Below are 15600 nucleotides of genomic sequence, written 5' to 3' on the forward strand. Positions count from 1 at the left end.
AGAAGACTGTCCAAAACGTAAAAGCTTCAACCACCTCCCCACAAAGGGAAATGAAGTGTTTATTCGGAGAGACGCGTACCCACTAAGGGCCAAACAAAAAAAGGAAATACAGTATTACTGTACGCCAAGGCCGTAGCCTTGGAGTCAACATTGGGGGAGACCAAATCTTCCAGGGGGTCTGGGGGCCCCCCCCCCCAGAAAAAAAAAATCTAAATTTTAAAACTAATTTCCTACCTAAAATAAAAAAAAATCACTAGACATTTTTTTTTACAATAATGTCTAATCGTATATTGTATTACATTGCTCTGTTTTTTTACCTTTTCTTGTTTCATTGTATGTAATGGCAGAGATTAGGGATTGATTCGCGTAGTCACTTTAAGATGTTCTATGTTTTTGTTTGTTGCGGTTGCACCCGAGTCAAGAGCCGCATGGCTCACAGGGCTATACCTAATAAATGAAACTGAAACTAAAATAAAGTACAACCATAACCACAATCATATAAACATTAATTTATGCATTGTTATATGAAGACAAGTCCAGATATTGTGGCAAAGGTTTAGCAAATTGTTGTTTTTATTTACATATTTACAAGTAAACTTGGGTGGGCAGCAGGGGCGTTTGCTCTGCTCTCCTCTCTTCTCCTCTCCCCATTCACTCACTCACTCACTCCTCTCCTCTGCCTCATTCATTCACTCACTCCTCTCCTCTCCCCATTCACTCACTCACTCACTCCTCTCCTCTGGTCCGATATTCTTCTCTCTTCTCCAGTCATCTCTTTTCCTCTCCCCTGCTCTGCAGTCATTTCTGCTCCTTTCCTTTCCTCTGCTCTCCTCTCCTATCATCTCCTCTCAAGGCAATGACGAGTGTTTTGACTTGCCATTCTTCAAGCAAAGGATCCAAAGGCCCTTTTTTGCGCTTATCGTTGACACCGATAAAAGACTGGCATATTCCTTCAAGGTCAAGTATGTCCAGTTTCTCCTGGTGCACGTGACACATGGCCACATTATTCAGCCTTGTCTGACTCATCGAAGATCTAAGCCATGTCTTAAGCCTTCTCAGGACACTAAAACTCCTCTCAGCCTCTACAGAGGAGGCAGGGACGACCAGCAGAAGCCTGACTAAAGATTCCACCTGACTGAAGAGACCTCTCACTTCTGGCAACATTTCCATAATAACGCTAGCAACATCTGAGCTCGTTTAAAATGTGTAATTAGTCCCAAATATGGCCAGCTGCACCTGCAGTAATCTTGAATTCAATTCAGGATACTAGTCTACCGCCTTGTCCATGTCTCCGCGTAGCAGCACATTCTCAAGCTGCTGCAGCTTGTGGAATCCAGCTTGATCAAACCTCTCTTTATGAATTTAGTATTCAGTGTGTCCAAGGCATTGTAGAATTGGGCTCTGTACAAAGACTGGGCATCCGGATGGATATGGGCTGCAGCCTGACCAGTGTAACGCTTTGTATATGAGGCATCTGAATAGGTTGTAGGTCCAACTTTGTTGCCACAGCAGTTGCGTTTGCGAACAAGACATCAAAGTGCTCCACCGTTCGCTTGTCCTGCATGCTTGTTTTGACATGGTCCACAGCCTCCAACATGCCTGAAACAGTCTGTTTCCTAAGCTGCAGGAAGGTGTTCAGGCACTCCAAATCCCCCATCAGGTCTTCAGCCATTACAAGGCTGAGCAGTGTTCCCTTTTAGAAATGCTCCATGAAGACCATGATGCCATTTCTTCAAGGGCTGTCGGCATTGACTCATACTGGCTGAGAACTGAGCGGATGGTGGGGGTGTTGAACAGTCCACTTGGTAGGACCGAGAGGTTTTTAACGAGGTGAAACCATGCTCTGATTTAGCGATTTCCTGGAAAATCACCTTGAACTTGCCAGATTGATTAAAGAAGCCCCCCAATTCATGCACCACACCCATTGATTATTTTACTAGTGGAGAGGCTACACAGGCAGCCTGCGTAACTAAGTTCACGCAGTGTGGACCACAGTGACAATACATAGCCAGCGGTTGTTATTTCCTTATAATGGCTTGCACCGCCTGCAATTGTCCAGCCATATTTGCGGCCCCGTCATAGGTTTGTCCTCGAAGTTGGGACAGAGGAAGGCCTAGACGCATCATCACTTCACATGCCATCTTGGCTATATTTTGCCCTGTCATTGATGACACTTTGTAGAGTTCCAGGAATTATTACTTTGGTTGTAGATCTGCATCTATAAAGCGCAAACATATTGACTCCTGCTCAACTCTTGCTATATCCTGAGTGCCATCAATGATAAGTGCGAACTGGACCACTGGCATTGATGTTATTTCTGACACAATTTATTTGACGATTGTATTGCCCACCAGCTTCAAATTTCGTTTTGTATTTGGGGACTGGTGAAATCAAAGTTACCTTTCAACCAGGTGGTCAGCTCTGCATCGCCCTCGGCCTTGTACTTTAGAAGCTGGCTGAAATTCCCACTCTCCTTATCATCGCCTCGAAAAGTCAGACCTTGCCGTGCCAAGTACTTCACACCCCCAACAATCTTCGTAAGATTTCTCCTCGCTTGTTGCTGCTGTCTTTCAAGCTCACGTGAAAGTTGCACATTAACAGGTTTCGGCTCCTGAATCCGAATCATCACAGCGTATTTGTGACACTGGCTGTCTTTATGCGCACTACATTTCTTCAGTGCCTTCTTACAATTTTGAAAGCCAGTCTTGACAAAAGCTGAATCTGCTTTTGACGCAAACTTAGACTTTTGTGTTGCAAAGTATTTAGCACAATAGAAACCATGCTCTGATTTAGCGATTTCCTGGAAAATCACCTTGAACTTGCCAGATTGATTAAAGAAGCCCCCCAATTCATGCACCACACCCATTGATTATTTTACTAGTGGAGAGGCTACACAGGCAGCCTGCGTAACTAAGTTCACGCAGTGTGGACCACAGTGACAATACATAGCCAGCGGTTGTTATTTCCTTATAATGGCTTGCACCGCCTGCAATTGTCCAGCCATATTTGCGGCCCCGTCATAGGTTTGTCCTCGAAGTTGGGACAGAGGAAGGCCTAGACGCATCATCACTTCACATGCCATCTTGGCTATATTTTGCCCTGTCATTGATGACACTTTGTAGAGTTCCAGGAATTATTACTTTGGTTGTAGATCTGCATCTATAAAGCGCAAACATATTGACTCCTGCTCAACTCTTGCTATATCCTGAGTGCCATCAATGATAAGTGCGAACTGGACCACTGGCATTGATGTTATTTCTGACACAATTTATTTGACGATTGTATTGCCCACCAGCTTCAAATTTCGTTTTGTATTTGGGGACTGGTGAAATCAAAGTTACCTTTCAACCAGGTGGTCAGCTCTGCATCGCCCTCGGCCTTGTACTTTAGAAGCTGGCTGAAATTCCCACTCTCCTTATCATCGCCTCGAAAAGTCAGACCTTGCCGTGCCAAGTACTTCACACCCCCAACAATCTTCGTAAGATTTCTCCTCGCTTGTTGCTGCTGTCTTTCAAGCTCACGTGAAAGTTGCACATTAACAGGTTTCGGCTCCTGAATCCGAATCATCACAGCGTATTTGTGACACTGGCTGTCTTTATGCGCACTACATTTCTTCAGTGACTTCTTACAATTTTGAAAGCCAGTCTTGACAAAAGCTGAATCTGCTTTTGACGCAAACTTAGACTTTTGTGTTGCAAAGTATTTAGCACAATAGAAACAGAAGACCCCCTTTAAGGAGGGGCTGTAATGGAGCCAAGTATAATCTTTAAACCATTTCTCCTGAAAGTAGAGTGTCCTATTTGATAGGGTTTGACTGGGTATGACATCAACATTTGGCTGATTTGGACAAGGTCCAAGCTCCTCCCCTCCCTCTTCTGCACCTTCACCTTCGCTTGCCTGTCTGCTCTCTCTCTCTGTCTGTCATTGTCTCAAAGTCACTCTCCCTGCTTGATTGTATTATCTGAAATACACATGAGAAGCCATATATAGAGGAATGTCTCAGCTTAAATTAACATGAGGATTAGACTGTTGTGATGTCATTATTCGGTCTTTAACCATCAATATTTGCTCTTTTTCTCACTCACCTCCATGTCACCTGCTCTCCCTGCCCTGTCGGCATCCTCATGCTCTCTCTCTCTCTTCACTCTGAATGCACCAGAGTGAACATGAAAGAAATATTATCAGTAAAGAAGCGGTGTTTCTTGCCATGATGTTCAGGAATGGATTATTAACCATTTCTGATGTGAATGGCAATTATTATTATATCGAGAAACATTGACTCACCTGTATACTCATTTTCTCACTGCTCTCAACTTGCTTTTCTTCTTTTCTGAGGCTGCCCAAAAAACTGACGAATGTCACTGCTCATGATAACACTCACTGTGAATGAAAGCTGGCTGTAATAAAACTGCTTGCACTATAATCAAAGAAACACTAATAATGCTATGTATCATAAGCAAGGCCAGCTATACACTACACGATGCTATACGAATATGCAATAAATGAAAGCTACTACTGTCTACAAATATTACACAGGCTGCGCAACATTAATGATGGACACTTTACTCAAACTGCACGTGGGCTTTCTGACAAATATAACGTAATAAAGACATTAACGTGAGTTGAATACGTCCGTGAGAGCCATTGTTGGTCGCTGGGTGAATGTGTGGCGAGGTAACTTTCCAAGTAACGTACTTCGCTATGATAGCTAACGTTCGTGATGGATGGTTGATTTATTAGCAATCGCAAATCGGCCTGTTTTCACCAAAAAACTTTGTTTCCACTCGACAGTGATTATAGCCTACGTAACACTCATATTACATTCTAGTGTTCCATTTTTTATACATTTGAAAGTAACGCAATTGAGAGACAGTAGAGTGTTTGACATTTATTGTGCCAACCCACAGCAGTCAAACAACGGCTTCTGTTGGGGTACGGCAACACCACGAGGACAAACCACATCGCAGAACTGCAGTACACCGTGATACTAGAACCGGTAGTAGTAATAATGGCAACTTGTTAAGTTTGGTTATGATTATGATTATATTTGCTAATAATTATTTTGGACGGCGGTGCGTGGTTGCCTGTCATAGCATAGTAATATATATTTTTTTAATATTTAAATTTTTTTTATCAATACATGGGGGGGGGGGGACATTTTGAGCATATTTGAATATTGGGGGGGGGGATGTGTCCCCCTCCCCCCCCAATTTATATTATAATTACGGCCTTGCTGGACGCATTCCAAGTCTTGGTGATACAAAGCACTGAATGCAGAAAAACGTCCTTATGAAGTTATCTCCAATCTATACTAATGTTAAAATAACAACTTGCGCATTATGACACGCACTTAGTTTTTGGAAAAAAACTAACCTTAGATCTACTGGAAGCATTTTTGCTATGCAGAATGCTGCATTAATAATATGATTCATGGAGGCTACTATGATGCGTGCTGGCAACCTACAGAACTGCATTCGTAAACCCCAAAAATAAGAATCATTTGTTAATACATTTGTCAATCCACTGCTGGATGAAAACCACTACGGGCTCAGAAACATTTCCCAGTTATCACTCGCTCCTGACGTCTACCATGGCCAGGACATCGAACTCGGTTCGCCAGAGTGTACAGAGCAGTTGCAGTGACCACTGTGTGCCGTATAACATTTAATGGCACGAGACACGTTTTGTCAATTCATGCCAATTACGAGAAGGCAAGGAAGGGGGTGGGGGGGGTGACCTCTCGCGATGAGTGTCAGAAAGGATTCATATTCTTAGGTTTTTTCGGTAAAGTCACGTAGGTAAAAAATGTTAAAATATAAAAAAAAAATTTACCTACGTGACTTTACCGAAAAAAAACCTAAGAATATGAATCCTTGCAGTCACGAAAGCTTCAAATCTAGAATGTCAGAAAGGAACCGCATCTTTAAGAGTCTAAGAGGAGAAATAGCAAGAAGTCCCAGGGAATAAAATACAAAAAAAGGAAGGGTGTCAAGGGTGGCTGAGGAATGCTCCTATGAATTAAGCTTTCGGCCCAGTGTAGGATTTCCGCCAGACTCAAGCCCGTTATCCAACAGGAGGGCTAGATTAGGCCATGCCCATGGGAACAGCTGCTTGTTTTTGGAGGTCGGGTTCGTTTGCTTGCAAGCATATGGTTCCCCCAAGATCCCAGGGGGATTAATAAGGTGGGAGGACGAGAGGGTGGGAGACGGAGTTGAAGCTGATCTAGTGAGACAAATGGCAGTAATTGGAGGCGGCATTATGTAATGGTGCTTTGATTGACAGTCCAAGCACAGCCCCTCATATCAGCCCTCGTACACCTCAGTCACGTTCCTTACATACCATCTCATTCCTTCTCAGCGACACCGTAGAGCAGCTGCCTTATACCCCTCAATACTTTACAGACCTACCAATGTGTTTCAGGTACAATATAAACATTTATGTGCAAATAGACGTACACATAAGAGGTGCAATGATTAATTCCTCTTGGTGAATCAATGGATTGTGATGTTACTTTCACGCCGTACGCAGCCAACCGTGCTAATCGGAGGTGAGTGATGCAAATAGCAAATGTACTTAATTAGGATTATTGTTATCAATTGCGGGCGTTTGCTGTCACGTGGGCACCGAGTCACTGACGCTCGGAGAGTGAGCAGTAGCCAATAATTAAACCAGCGTATTGTAAAACCAATATTTTATTAGTTTCTTTCACAAGCACGGTTAATCTGACACCCGTATAATCCTCACACAGTTATACCAAAAGTAAACTGCATGCGAATCTCAAAACGTGAATTCTTGCACACATGATAAATGGATATTAGTCGATGGATTGATAGAGTGTCACACCTCTGCTAATTATATAAGCGCCTGTGTCCGCATTGCCTGATTTTATTGAGTAAATCTGTGCAAATGGTCAATAATTTAATATATAAACATTAAACATTGACGTAGGTTAACATCATGCTCGGACCACTACCCACCTCTATAATAATCAGGCATCTTCACAACAGAGAGAACAATTCTTGTGAACCATAGTACCCAGTTGCGGTCCATTTGTAAAAAAATATAATTCTCTGGGTGCTTCACCGATGACGTAAATGTTCAGCGCAAGACACAGCAATTTTGACCAACTCTTACCATGACCCGGCACAAATCCCCCCGAGTCCCTTTTCTCATTCACATCACTTCCTCGTTTTCATTCTCAACTGATTTATGTGACCCATTGCAAGTCATTTTTAAAAAAATACAAAGAGCTATGCGCGGTCAGACACTTTTATTTTTAAACACAAAAGACTAATTATATTCAAAATAAAAAAAATAAAAGCGTACCGTTTCAACATCGTAATGATCCGTGACAACAGTCGGTGACGAGATGCGAGCCCTGCACGGTAATTGCCGAGGGGAGGTGCACAAAGGGTTAGCATAAAAGCCAAGGTTACGCGGCTAACCTGATTCAAGACATTCGTTAGCACTGTGCTCGTTTGCCAATTCAAACTTCTCAGTGTGTCCTCAACACTTCCTCGGTCATTTATTGCGGGGGAAAAAAAAACACCCCCATCACGGATTACTTTCGCTATTGTAACGTTGCAATCTGGGGCATGGCAGTGCATCACCTGAGTGTGGCTATTGTGTGTATCTGCATACCCTTCGAACAGTAACGTAGCGTTTTCCAGACAAAGCAAAGAAAATGATAAAACAATTCCCACTGTAGCATGCTAAGTGTGTAAGCTGAATGTACACAGAGGGATGTACTAAATTGTATTACATTTAATAGTATTTTGACTGGTAGCTGTTTCTGATAATTGACTTTTCCCCACAACACCTATAAGTCATTGGCTCCAATCATGAATGTGTAATATTTTATGGGTGAAGCAATTTCTTTCCAAATGAATATTCAAATTCAATGCCCCACGTTAACATGACATACCCCAAGCAAATATGTAATTGTAGACTTTGCTTACATATCAATCTTGATTTGAAGCTTTCGTGACTGCAGGAATCCATACTCTTTGGTTCTTTCGGTAAAGTGACGTAGATACTGATAATGGTGAACAAGGTGTAACGAGTTAATTATATAAATTTTAAAAGCATTTGATATCAATAAATATGGATTGTTTAACCCTATTTACATTAACATTGTCGATGGTTTTTTTACCCCATATTTACATGACGGTACAAATGACTCCATTCATAGAATATTTCCGGTACTTTGAACCATAAATTCCCCAAATTCAATTCACATTTAATCAACAATAAAACACAACTCATGAAATCGTCAACATTTATCACGTGCACGGACCTATTTTACGTATGTATATAAAAACGAATTGAACGTGTAAAGCAATGCCGAAAAATATAATGTTTTAACTTTCAGCAGCGAGAGCTCCCACACCTCCGATGATCGCGGTTGGCTACGTACGGCGCGAAAGAAATCTCAACACACACAAACATTACACGAAAGCATTCGGTTCAAACGTGACTAGAAAACACGTGCATTGGGGAAGGGGGAGGGAGGAGGAGGGGGGGTTACACGTCCGACCGATGTCTGTTCAGCGTAGGCTAGGGTGTTTGACCAAGCCAAGCGCCATGGTCGTCTCTCAAGCCCTCTCCGTCCTCAACGACACCCTGGGAACGGGCAATTCCTCGGGTTGGCTCAACGGCACGGCGCCTCAGCCTTCGCACCGCTACAACTTCTATGCGATGCTCCTCACGCTGCTCATATGCCTCATCGTCTTCGGCAACGTCCTCGTCTGCATCGCCGTCTCGCGTGAAAAGTCGCTCCAAACCACCACCAACTATCTCATCGTCAGCCTGGCCGTCGCCGATCTGCTCGTGGCGACGCTGGTCATGCCCTGGGTGGTCTACCTGGAGGTAACGGACAACGGCTGAAATGTGGGAGCGGCGTTTATAACTATTTTAAAAAACTTTTACACCATTGGAACCTCATTTGCCAGTAAAAAATATGATCATTGGATTTTTTACCCTTCTATCTGGCAACAAAACTGACACCTTTTTTTTACAAGGAGTCATGTTTACATAGACTACAATACCTGCAGTCATAATGCAAACAAAAACATAACTCTGATAATGTCCTTGAAGTTGATTGGTCCACACCCGAGACAGCTTTCCTTAGAGCCTAGTCTCACATGGGTTGGACCAGATGACGCCAAAAGGCGCACAACTCAAAGACAATGCACCATCAGAGTATGAGAGCTCGGGGTAAGCATTTACACCATTGGAATTTGAGTTGTGCGCCTTTTGGCGTCATCTGGTCCAACCCATGTGAGACTAGGCTCTAAGGAAAGCTGTCTCGGGTGTGGACCAATCAACTTCAAGGATAGTGCACATTATCAGAGTTATGTTTTTTATTTGCATTATGACTGCAGGTATTGTGGTTTATGTAAAGATGACTCCTTGTAAAAAAAAGGTGTCAGTTTTGTTGCCAGATAGAAGGATAAAAAAACAATTATCATATTTTTTTAACTCTTTGTTTGTTTGCCAGGTCAGGCCCCACTGAGCTATATATATAGAGCCCTTTTTCAGAAGCGACCTGGCTGCCACAAATGATAGCTCAAAGAAGTGGCTTATCATCACGTGGACATTTACAGCGGCAAAAAAAAACACTAAACGCGTGATGCTTCTAAATGTGGAGGTAAAAACCAGAGGAACCGTGCGACCATGGGGAGAACGGGACACACCAAATATATAGGTGTCAGGTTTGGGATCGAACCTACGACCTCCTGTATACCAGGCGAGATAGTTAACATCGTTTCGGCTTGGCAGCGGTGTTTTGATGGCATGAACAAAAACAAACAGCCCTCGTATATAGTCTGAACAGACTGTTGGGGCAAATGCTGTTAGCGAGTAGCACCTGTTAAGGTCAGCACGGCACACGAGGGGGTGGGTGGCCAACACCAAGCTCGGCCGCCTTTGTATCCCCAGTGCTGATGTTTACATATCGCACCAGGTACTCAATTGAGGCTGAGTCGACCTAGGGGAGGCCCAGGACCGGTTCAGATAACTGTCACTGGTGTTGGCCGTGAGTGGGAATTTAACCCGGGTTTTTTTTATTCGCCCCAAAAAGTTGTTTAAATGCATGGTACAGTAATTTAGCTGACTGTACACTTTCTGGTATTTTTTTTAATGAAAGCATATATCGTAGCAGGATTTGATGTATTCCCAAGTATATATATCCCTGTGGTAAAAAGCATGATCCAAATTTGTGAGATGTTAATAATGTAATGTAACACAAATGCAAAAATACATCTGAGCATATGAGGAAGCACACGTGTACATTTTACGCGACATAGCTGCCAATAAAATGAGGGCCAAGCTTCACTAGAAAAATAACAAATCCATGGACTATTGCAGTGTATTTCCCGAGCCACTGAATACATTCACCTTGCCCGTTGTAAGATGTTTTGCTTTAGAAGTTAAACATGTAGCAGCAATTAACTCCACTAAACAAGCTGGAACAGGCCACTGAGGCAAGTAGTTAATTAATGTTCACATGTGTTTGCCGTGCAGGGTAGTTAAGCCAAACGTCCTCAGCATTCAGAGGGCGTAATGAATGCATGAAACATGAATACGCATATATATATGCAGGTTGTAGAATATGTACACTGGTAAGTGCAGACTGCAGTGCAACTGCAATAACTGGCCAACATCAACACGGGCAATATATTGATCAATGTTAAGCTGTAAAAAAAAACCCACGAAGAAAGACGAAACAATAGAGGTTATAGGAACATTAAATACGATTTTTCGATTTTTTTTTTCAATGGGATGATTGCAATGTTTGTTTTACACATGCAGTTTACAAACCAATTACTGTAATGTGGTAAGTAGTTATAGAAGTTGGTAAAAATTTGAAATGATGAAGGAGATTACTGAAATTATGCTGGGGGGGGGGTGGATATAAACACCGCATTCACTGCAGATAGAGCAATCTTAGTTATTTTTTTACAATACCGCCTGTCGAACAGGATACGCATTGCTCTGCGGGACATTTGTTGCCACTGATTGAGTCTTCCAGGTCAGCGGAGGATGTTTTTTTTGTTTTTACACCACAGTTGTTGAGCACAGGCCCTTCGGCCCAAGATGCCTCGTGGCCATAGAACAGACAGCATAAATAAAGTTGCCCTGTAAATGTTGACAGCAAAGAGTTAATACATTTTTTGGATTGAGCGAGGTTACAAGAAGTTGGGAAAAAAGACGATGGGAGGGAAATTCAAAGTGGCGCAGTGTGAGTGAAAAAGTAGAGAGAAAAGACTGTTGCGTGACCTGCAGCGTGATGATTGAACACAGTATGAAGGAGATGGGACAGTGACACTGGTAGATCCAGTCCTCGGATGGGAGGAGGAATCAATGAGTGAGTTGCACTGGAGCAGTGATACAAGAGTGATAAACAGGTGACTGCCCGGCTTTGAGCGAGTGACTGGATCTAATGATCGATTGCTTCATCTTCAATAAAGCTGACTAATTTACATTTAATTGTTCGGTTGTTTGGCCTTGTACCATTTCCAGGGAAGGGAAATGCAGTCAATAACCAATTTCAAGTACATCTGTAAATTTGGTGAAGGCTGCAATATCAGTAACTTATTATTAAGAATAATGAACACATCAATCGTCACCATTGGAACCTCATTTGCCAGTAAAAAATATGATAATTGTTTTTTTACCCTTCTATCTGGCAACAAAACTGACACCTTTTTTACAAGGAGTCATGTTTGCATAGACCACAATACCTGCAGTCATAATGCAAACAAAAAACATAACTCTGATAATGTATGCGCTGTCCTTGAAGTTGATTGGTCCACACCCGAGACAGCTTTCCTTAGAGCCTCGTCTCACCCTGCTGTTGGACCAGATGGCGTCAACTTACAACCCTCACTACAAAGGCAGAACCCTCACGTCACGCGATCTCCGTAACGCTGTTGAGACATAGAAGTAAAAAGGACGTCGTGATGAACAAGGGATTATAACCTTCAAATGAAATAGGTCTGTGTCACCGCGGCCTTACAAATTCAACAAGAATGGATGCAATGAATATCATGTCGTGGTCTGCTCTTCGCTTGCAAGTTTCAGATTTACTGCAATACACCCGTCCTTGGACGGGCAAAATCTTAGTAAAGATATATTTTCGTAGGCCAACATCATTATCCGCAAAATTTGCTATTCATGAGCATCTCCGGAGCGTATTCGCGAATAATGAGGGAACACTGTATAAACATCCCATTCACATTCTCGCTGACAATCCAGTGCTACTCCTGCCCCGTTTATTGCGCACACACAATACGCATATACCACACAAGGCAGTCATTTATTGTCTGAAAATTTTTATATAAATGGACAACAAGACTCATTATAATCCTGCGGTCCATCTTGCAAATAATCTTGAACTTAGCAAGGCATGGCATAACAATGTTTTTCCAAGCAGAGCATGTTTTGCACCGCGTAATAAAATACCTTTCGATGACTCTCCACGTTAAGAACAAAATGCATGATATTGATTCAACGTGATAAATTTAGAAAGAGAGCAAAAAACATCTGTACTAGTTGCAAATGTGAATTTTCACGCACGGTGACGTAGACAATTGCCTCTTCGCCACGTGGTGCGGTGGAAAAGATGAAAGGGAGCATTATGCGCGACAGGGGAGACGGGGGGGGGTGGTGGTGGTGGTGGGGGAACCGATCATGCATTTTTTTTTTGCAATGCCACTTTGGTCGGCACAGCTGCAGAGTGACTCAGAGTCAACACCCGCTGCTGCTAAGGGCGTGCTGCTGCAGCCGCTGTGGTGCCCTGCAAGTGTTCGCGTCGTGCGTTTGTCTGCAGGTGGTGGGCGAGTGGAGGTTCAGCAGGGTCCACTGTGACATCTTCGTCACGCTCGACGTCATGATGTGCACGGCCAGCATTCTCAACCTTTGCGCCATTAGCATCGACAGGTACTGCCTGCCGAAACAACGAGCGCGCTGTTTATTTCCTCTCCCCCCCCCCCGCGCCAGCCCCCTTCCTGTATGTCTACACGAAGTCGTCTGTGCAGAATTTATTCGTTTGAAATAACGTGATTTTGTCAACTTTTTTTGCCAGCATTTTATCTTATGCCGTGGCGAATATTTTCACCGCGTGCAAAAAATTCGGTCAAGTCCCGCAAATTTTTATTTGAGGAACCTCCGGCACGTCGGGCCACGATTTTAGCCACGACATGGCCAACACGTGTGGCCGTGTAGCTGTCGGTATCAACAAGGTTCGATTATTGCAACTCACGACTCGGACGGGATGTCTGCCAAAAAAAAAATCACCAAGCTACAGCGTGTACACAATTATCTGGCCACGCGTCGTGACAAGCGATGCAATATCCGACCAAATCCGTCCGGTACTCGCTGAGCTGCATTGGCTTCCGGATACTGAACGAATACATCATAAGGTCGCGCTCATCACACACACACAGTGCTTGCCACGATTGAACCACAATACTTTGCTGATCGCGTCAATGAGCATAAACCATCACGTGAACTCCGGTCATCCTCGCTAGTGGCTTTGAGCTAACCATTGAACAAAGACGGTGACTCCATAGCGCTTTCAGATGCGTTTCTGCGGCCGTATGGAACGCGTCTTCCTTCCGATATTAGGAAGCCACTAGAGCCATGCACTTTTAATATCTAAATTGCAACCCCATTTCTTTAGAACTGCATTTTGTTTAATTTATTGTCCTTCCCCACACCTCCGATTAGCACGGTTGGCTGTACTCCTGCGTTGTCTGGCCACAGAGTCAATCTTCCTCGTCAATCTTCCACAAAAGCCAACTTGGCTGTTATTGCCGTATCCTCTGGATTATAAGTCGCATGTTTCTTTGTCCCTGTATTTTGTACGTATGTATGCTGAACCTCTTTCGCACAATACGTAACCAACGCATGCTCAAAGTAACAAAAATCGCGGGAGAATATATTTCAATTCTGGAAGATGTGTTTTAATGTAATTGTTCACAATCGACTTCCTGACGACGTTTCTCAACAGCAATACATTGTTATCCAGTAGGGCAGAAAACACCAGCAGCTGTTCAGAACTATTACCGAGGAAAGAGACATCCTGATGTCTCAGCTGATTAGCCCTTCCTCAGGAAACAAAGAGATATATACATACTGTAGAGAGTCATAAATAGTATTTCGTGTTAAGCGGGTGAGGTCAAGTGATGTGTGATGTCGGATGATGGCCCACTGGGGTGCGGTGAGTCTTGTTTTAATATATATTTTATCCATGCCACTAATAAGCATTCCGATTGCACGAATCAAGTGTAATGGGATTTCTCATTGCGTGCACATGCCGTTAAGCGGGCTCCCGCAGCTTGGCACGCCAGGAGAAGGTGGTAGTGTACAGCAAAGGTGCCCACTAATATTGTGTGTCCATTCCAGAGTGTTTCCCGCCTCGCAGGCGTGGGTTTACTCCGGGTGCTCCGGTTTCCTCCCAAGCGCATATACATTTATTGAAAAAAAAAAACATCTTGATATATATAGGACTGCAGAGCTTGACCAGTTGTTGATGTCGGTTCACGCCCTCACTGGCTTCCAGCTTTGTTCGCGGACCTTCAGCGCTTGTGAGATGCAATTTGTATGAACCATTATGCGACATAAAACTAAACCAGTGTTTTTTTTTATTATTACATAGCAAAGTGTCACCATTTACATGCCTTGTCTGAAGTAATAGGCCTGTACAGGAAGTGCATCTTAAATTTCGATTTAAAGCTTTCGTGACTGCAGGGATTCATCTTCTTGGTTCATTCGGTAAAGTGACGTACAATGAAAATAATAACATAATAAAAATAAAACATAATAAAATAATTCTCACGACGTTTCGGCCACAACACAAGCAGCTGTCCTCAGGTGAAGAACAGGCCTGTCGAGAAGACATTCAGACTCTGTCTTCTCGACAGACCTGTTCTTCACCTGAGAAACGTTGTGGCCGAAACGTCGTGAGAATTATTTTATTATGTTTTATTTTTTTTATTTTATTATTTCCATTCTACGTAACCAAGAAGAGGAAGTGCATCCTGAAACAAAAAGTTATTTGGCAAGAAGCTGTGTGTTTCACTTATTTCCAGCAGTGCGTTTCACAGTACATTCGTCTCCCTCTCCAACCATCACTTACCTCGTCCTTGTTTTTGGTGCAATACTCCTGTTTACATTTTCGCACATTATTCTTACCTCTACCTCCGTTGCCTTCCCGTTTCTCGACGTTGCCTGTCCCTCCTGAACGGATCACTTCAGGTGTGATTGCCGTTCTTTTTCTGCGCTTGCACGGCACGGCTCTCACCTCGCAAAGCGAGCTGGGTTAACTGGCTGAACGGGGATTTTTCCCGCGGAACAAATAAAGCATCGATATCGCTGCTCGTTCTCCCACGTTTGCCCGTTGTCTTGCGACGCGCGTTTACAGATATACAGCCGTCGCGATGCCCGTGCTCTACAACACCCGCTACCGGTCTCGACGGAGAGTGGGTGTGATGATCTCTGTGGTTTGGGTCCTATCCTTTGCTGTGTCGTGCCCTCTTCTCTTTGGCTTGAACAACACTGGTAAGAGAAGCCTTTTGCACGTGGCACTTTTATTTT

At 43.4% G+C, this 15600-nt stretch overlaps 1 protein-coding gene across 4 annotated transcripts in view; it reads left to right on the forward strand.

Annotated features, from left to right (window-relative positions):
* Window positions 1-15600, forward strand: part of DRD2 (dopamine receptor D2) — a 57799-nt gene that overhangs the window by 18488 nt on the left and 23711 nt on the right. For 3 of the 4 annotated variants that reach the window (XM_078608145.1, XM_078608144.1, XM_078608146.1), the window contains 3 exons: window positions 8551-8868; window positions 12833-12942; window positions 15428-15564. In XM_078608145.1, coding sequence (XP_078464271.1) covers window positions 8584-8868; window positions 12833-12942; window positions 15428-15564 — 532 coding nt within the window. In that variant the 5' untranslated portion in view covers window positions 8551-8583. The remainder of the gene's footprint in view (window positions 1-8550; window positions 8869-12832; window positions 12943-15427; window positions 15565-15600) is intronic. The other variant, XM_078608147.1, reaches the window with a different exon arrangement.

The sequence above is a fragment of the Lampetra planeri genome, chromosome 29 (genome assembly GCF_965212315.1).
Source record: "Lampetra planeri chromosome 29, kcLamPlan1.2.h2, whole genome shotgun sequence".
Taxonomy (NCBI): domain Eukaryota; kingdom Metazoa; phylum Chordata; class Hyperoartia; order Petromyzontiformes; family Petromyzontidae; genus Lampetra; species Lampetra planeri.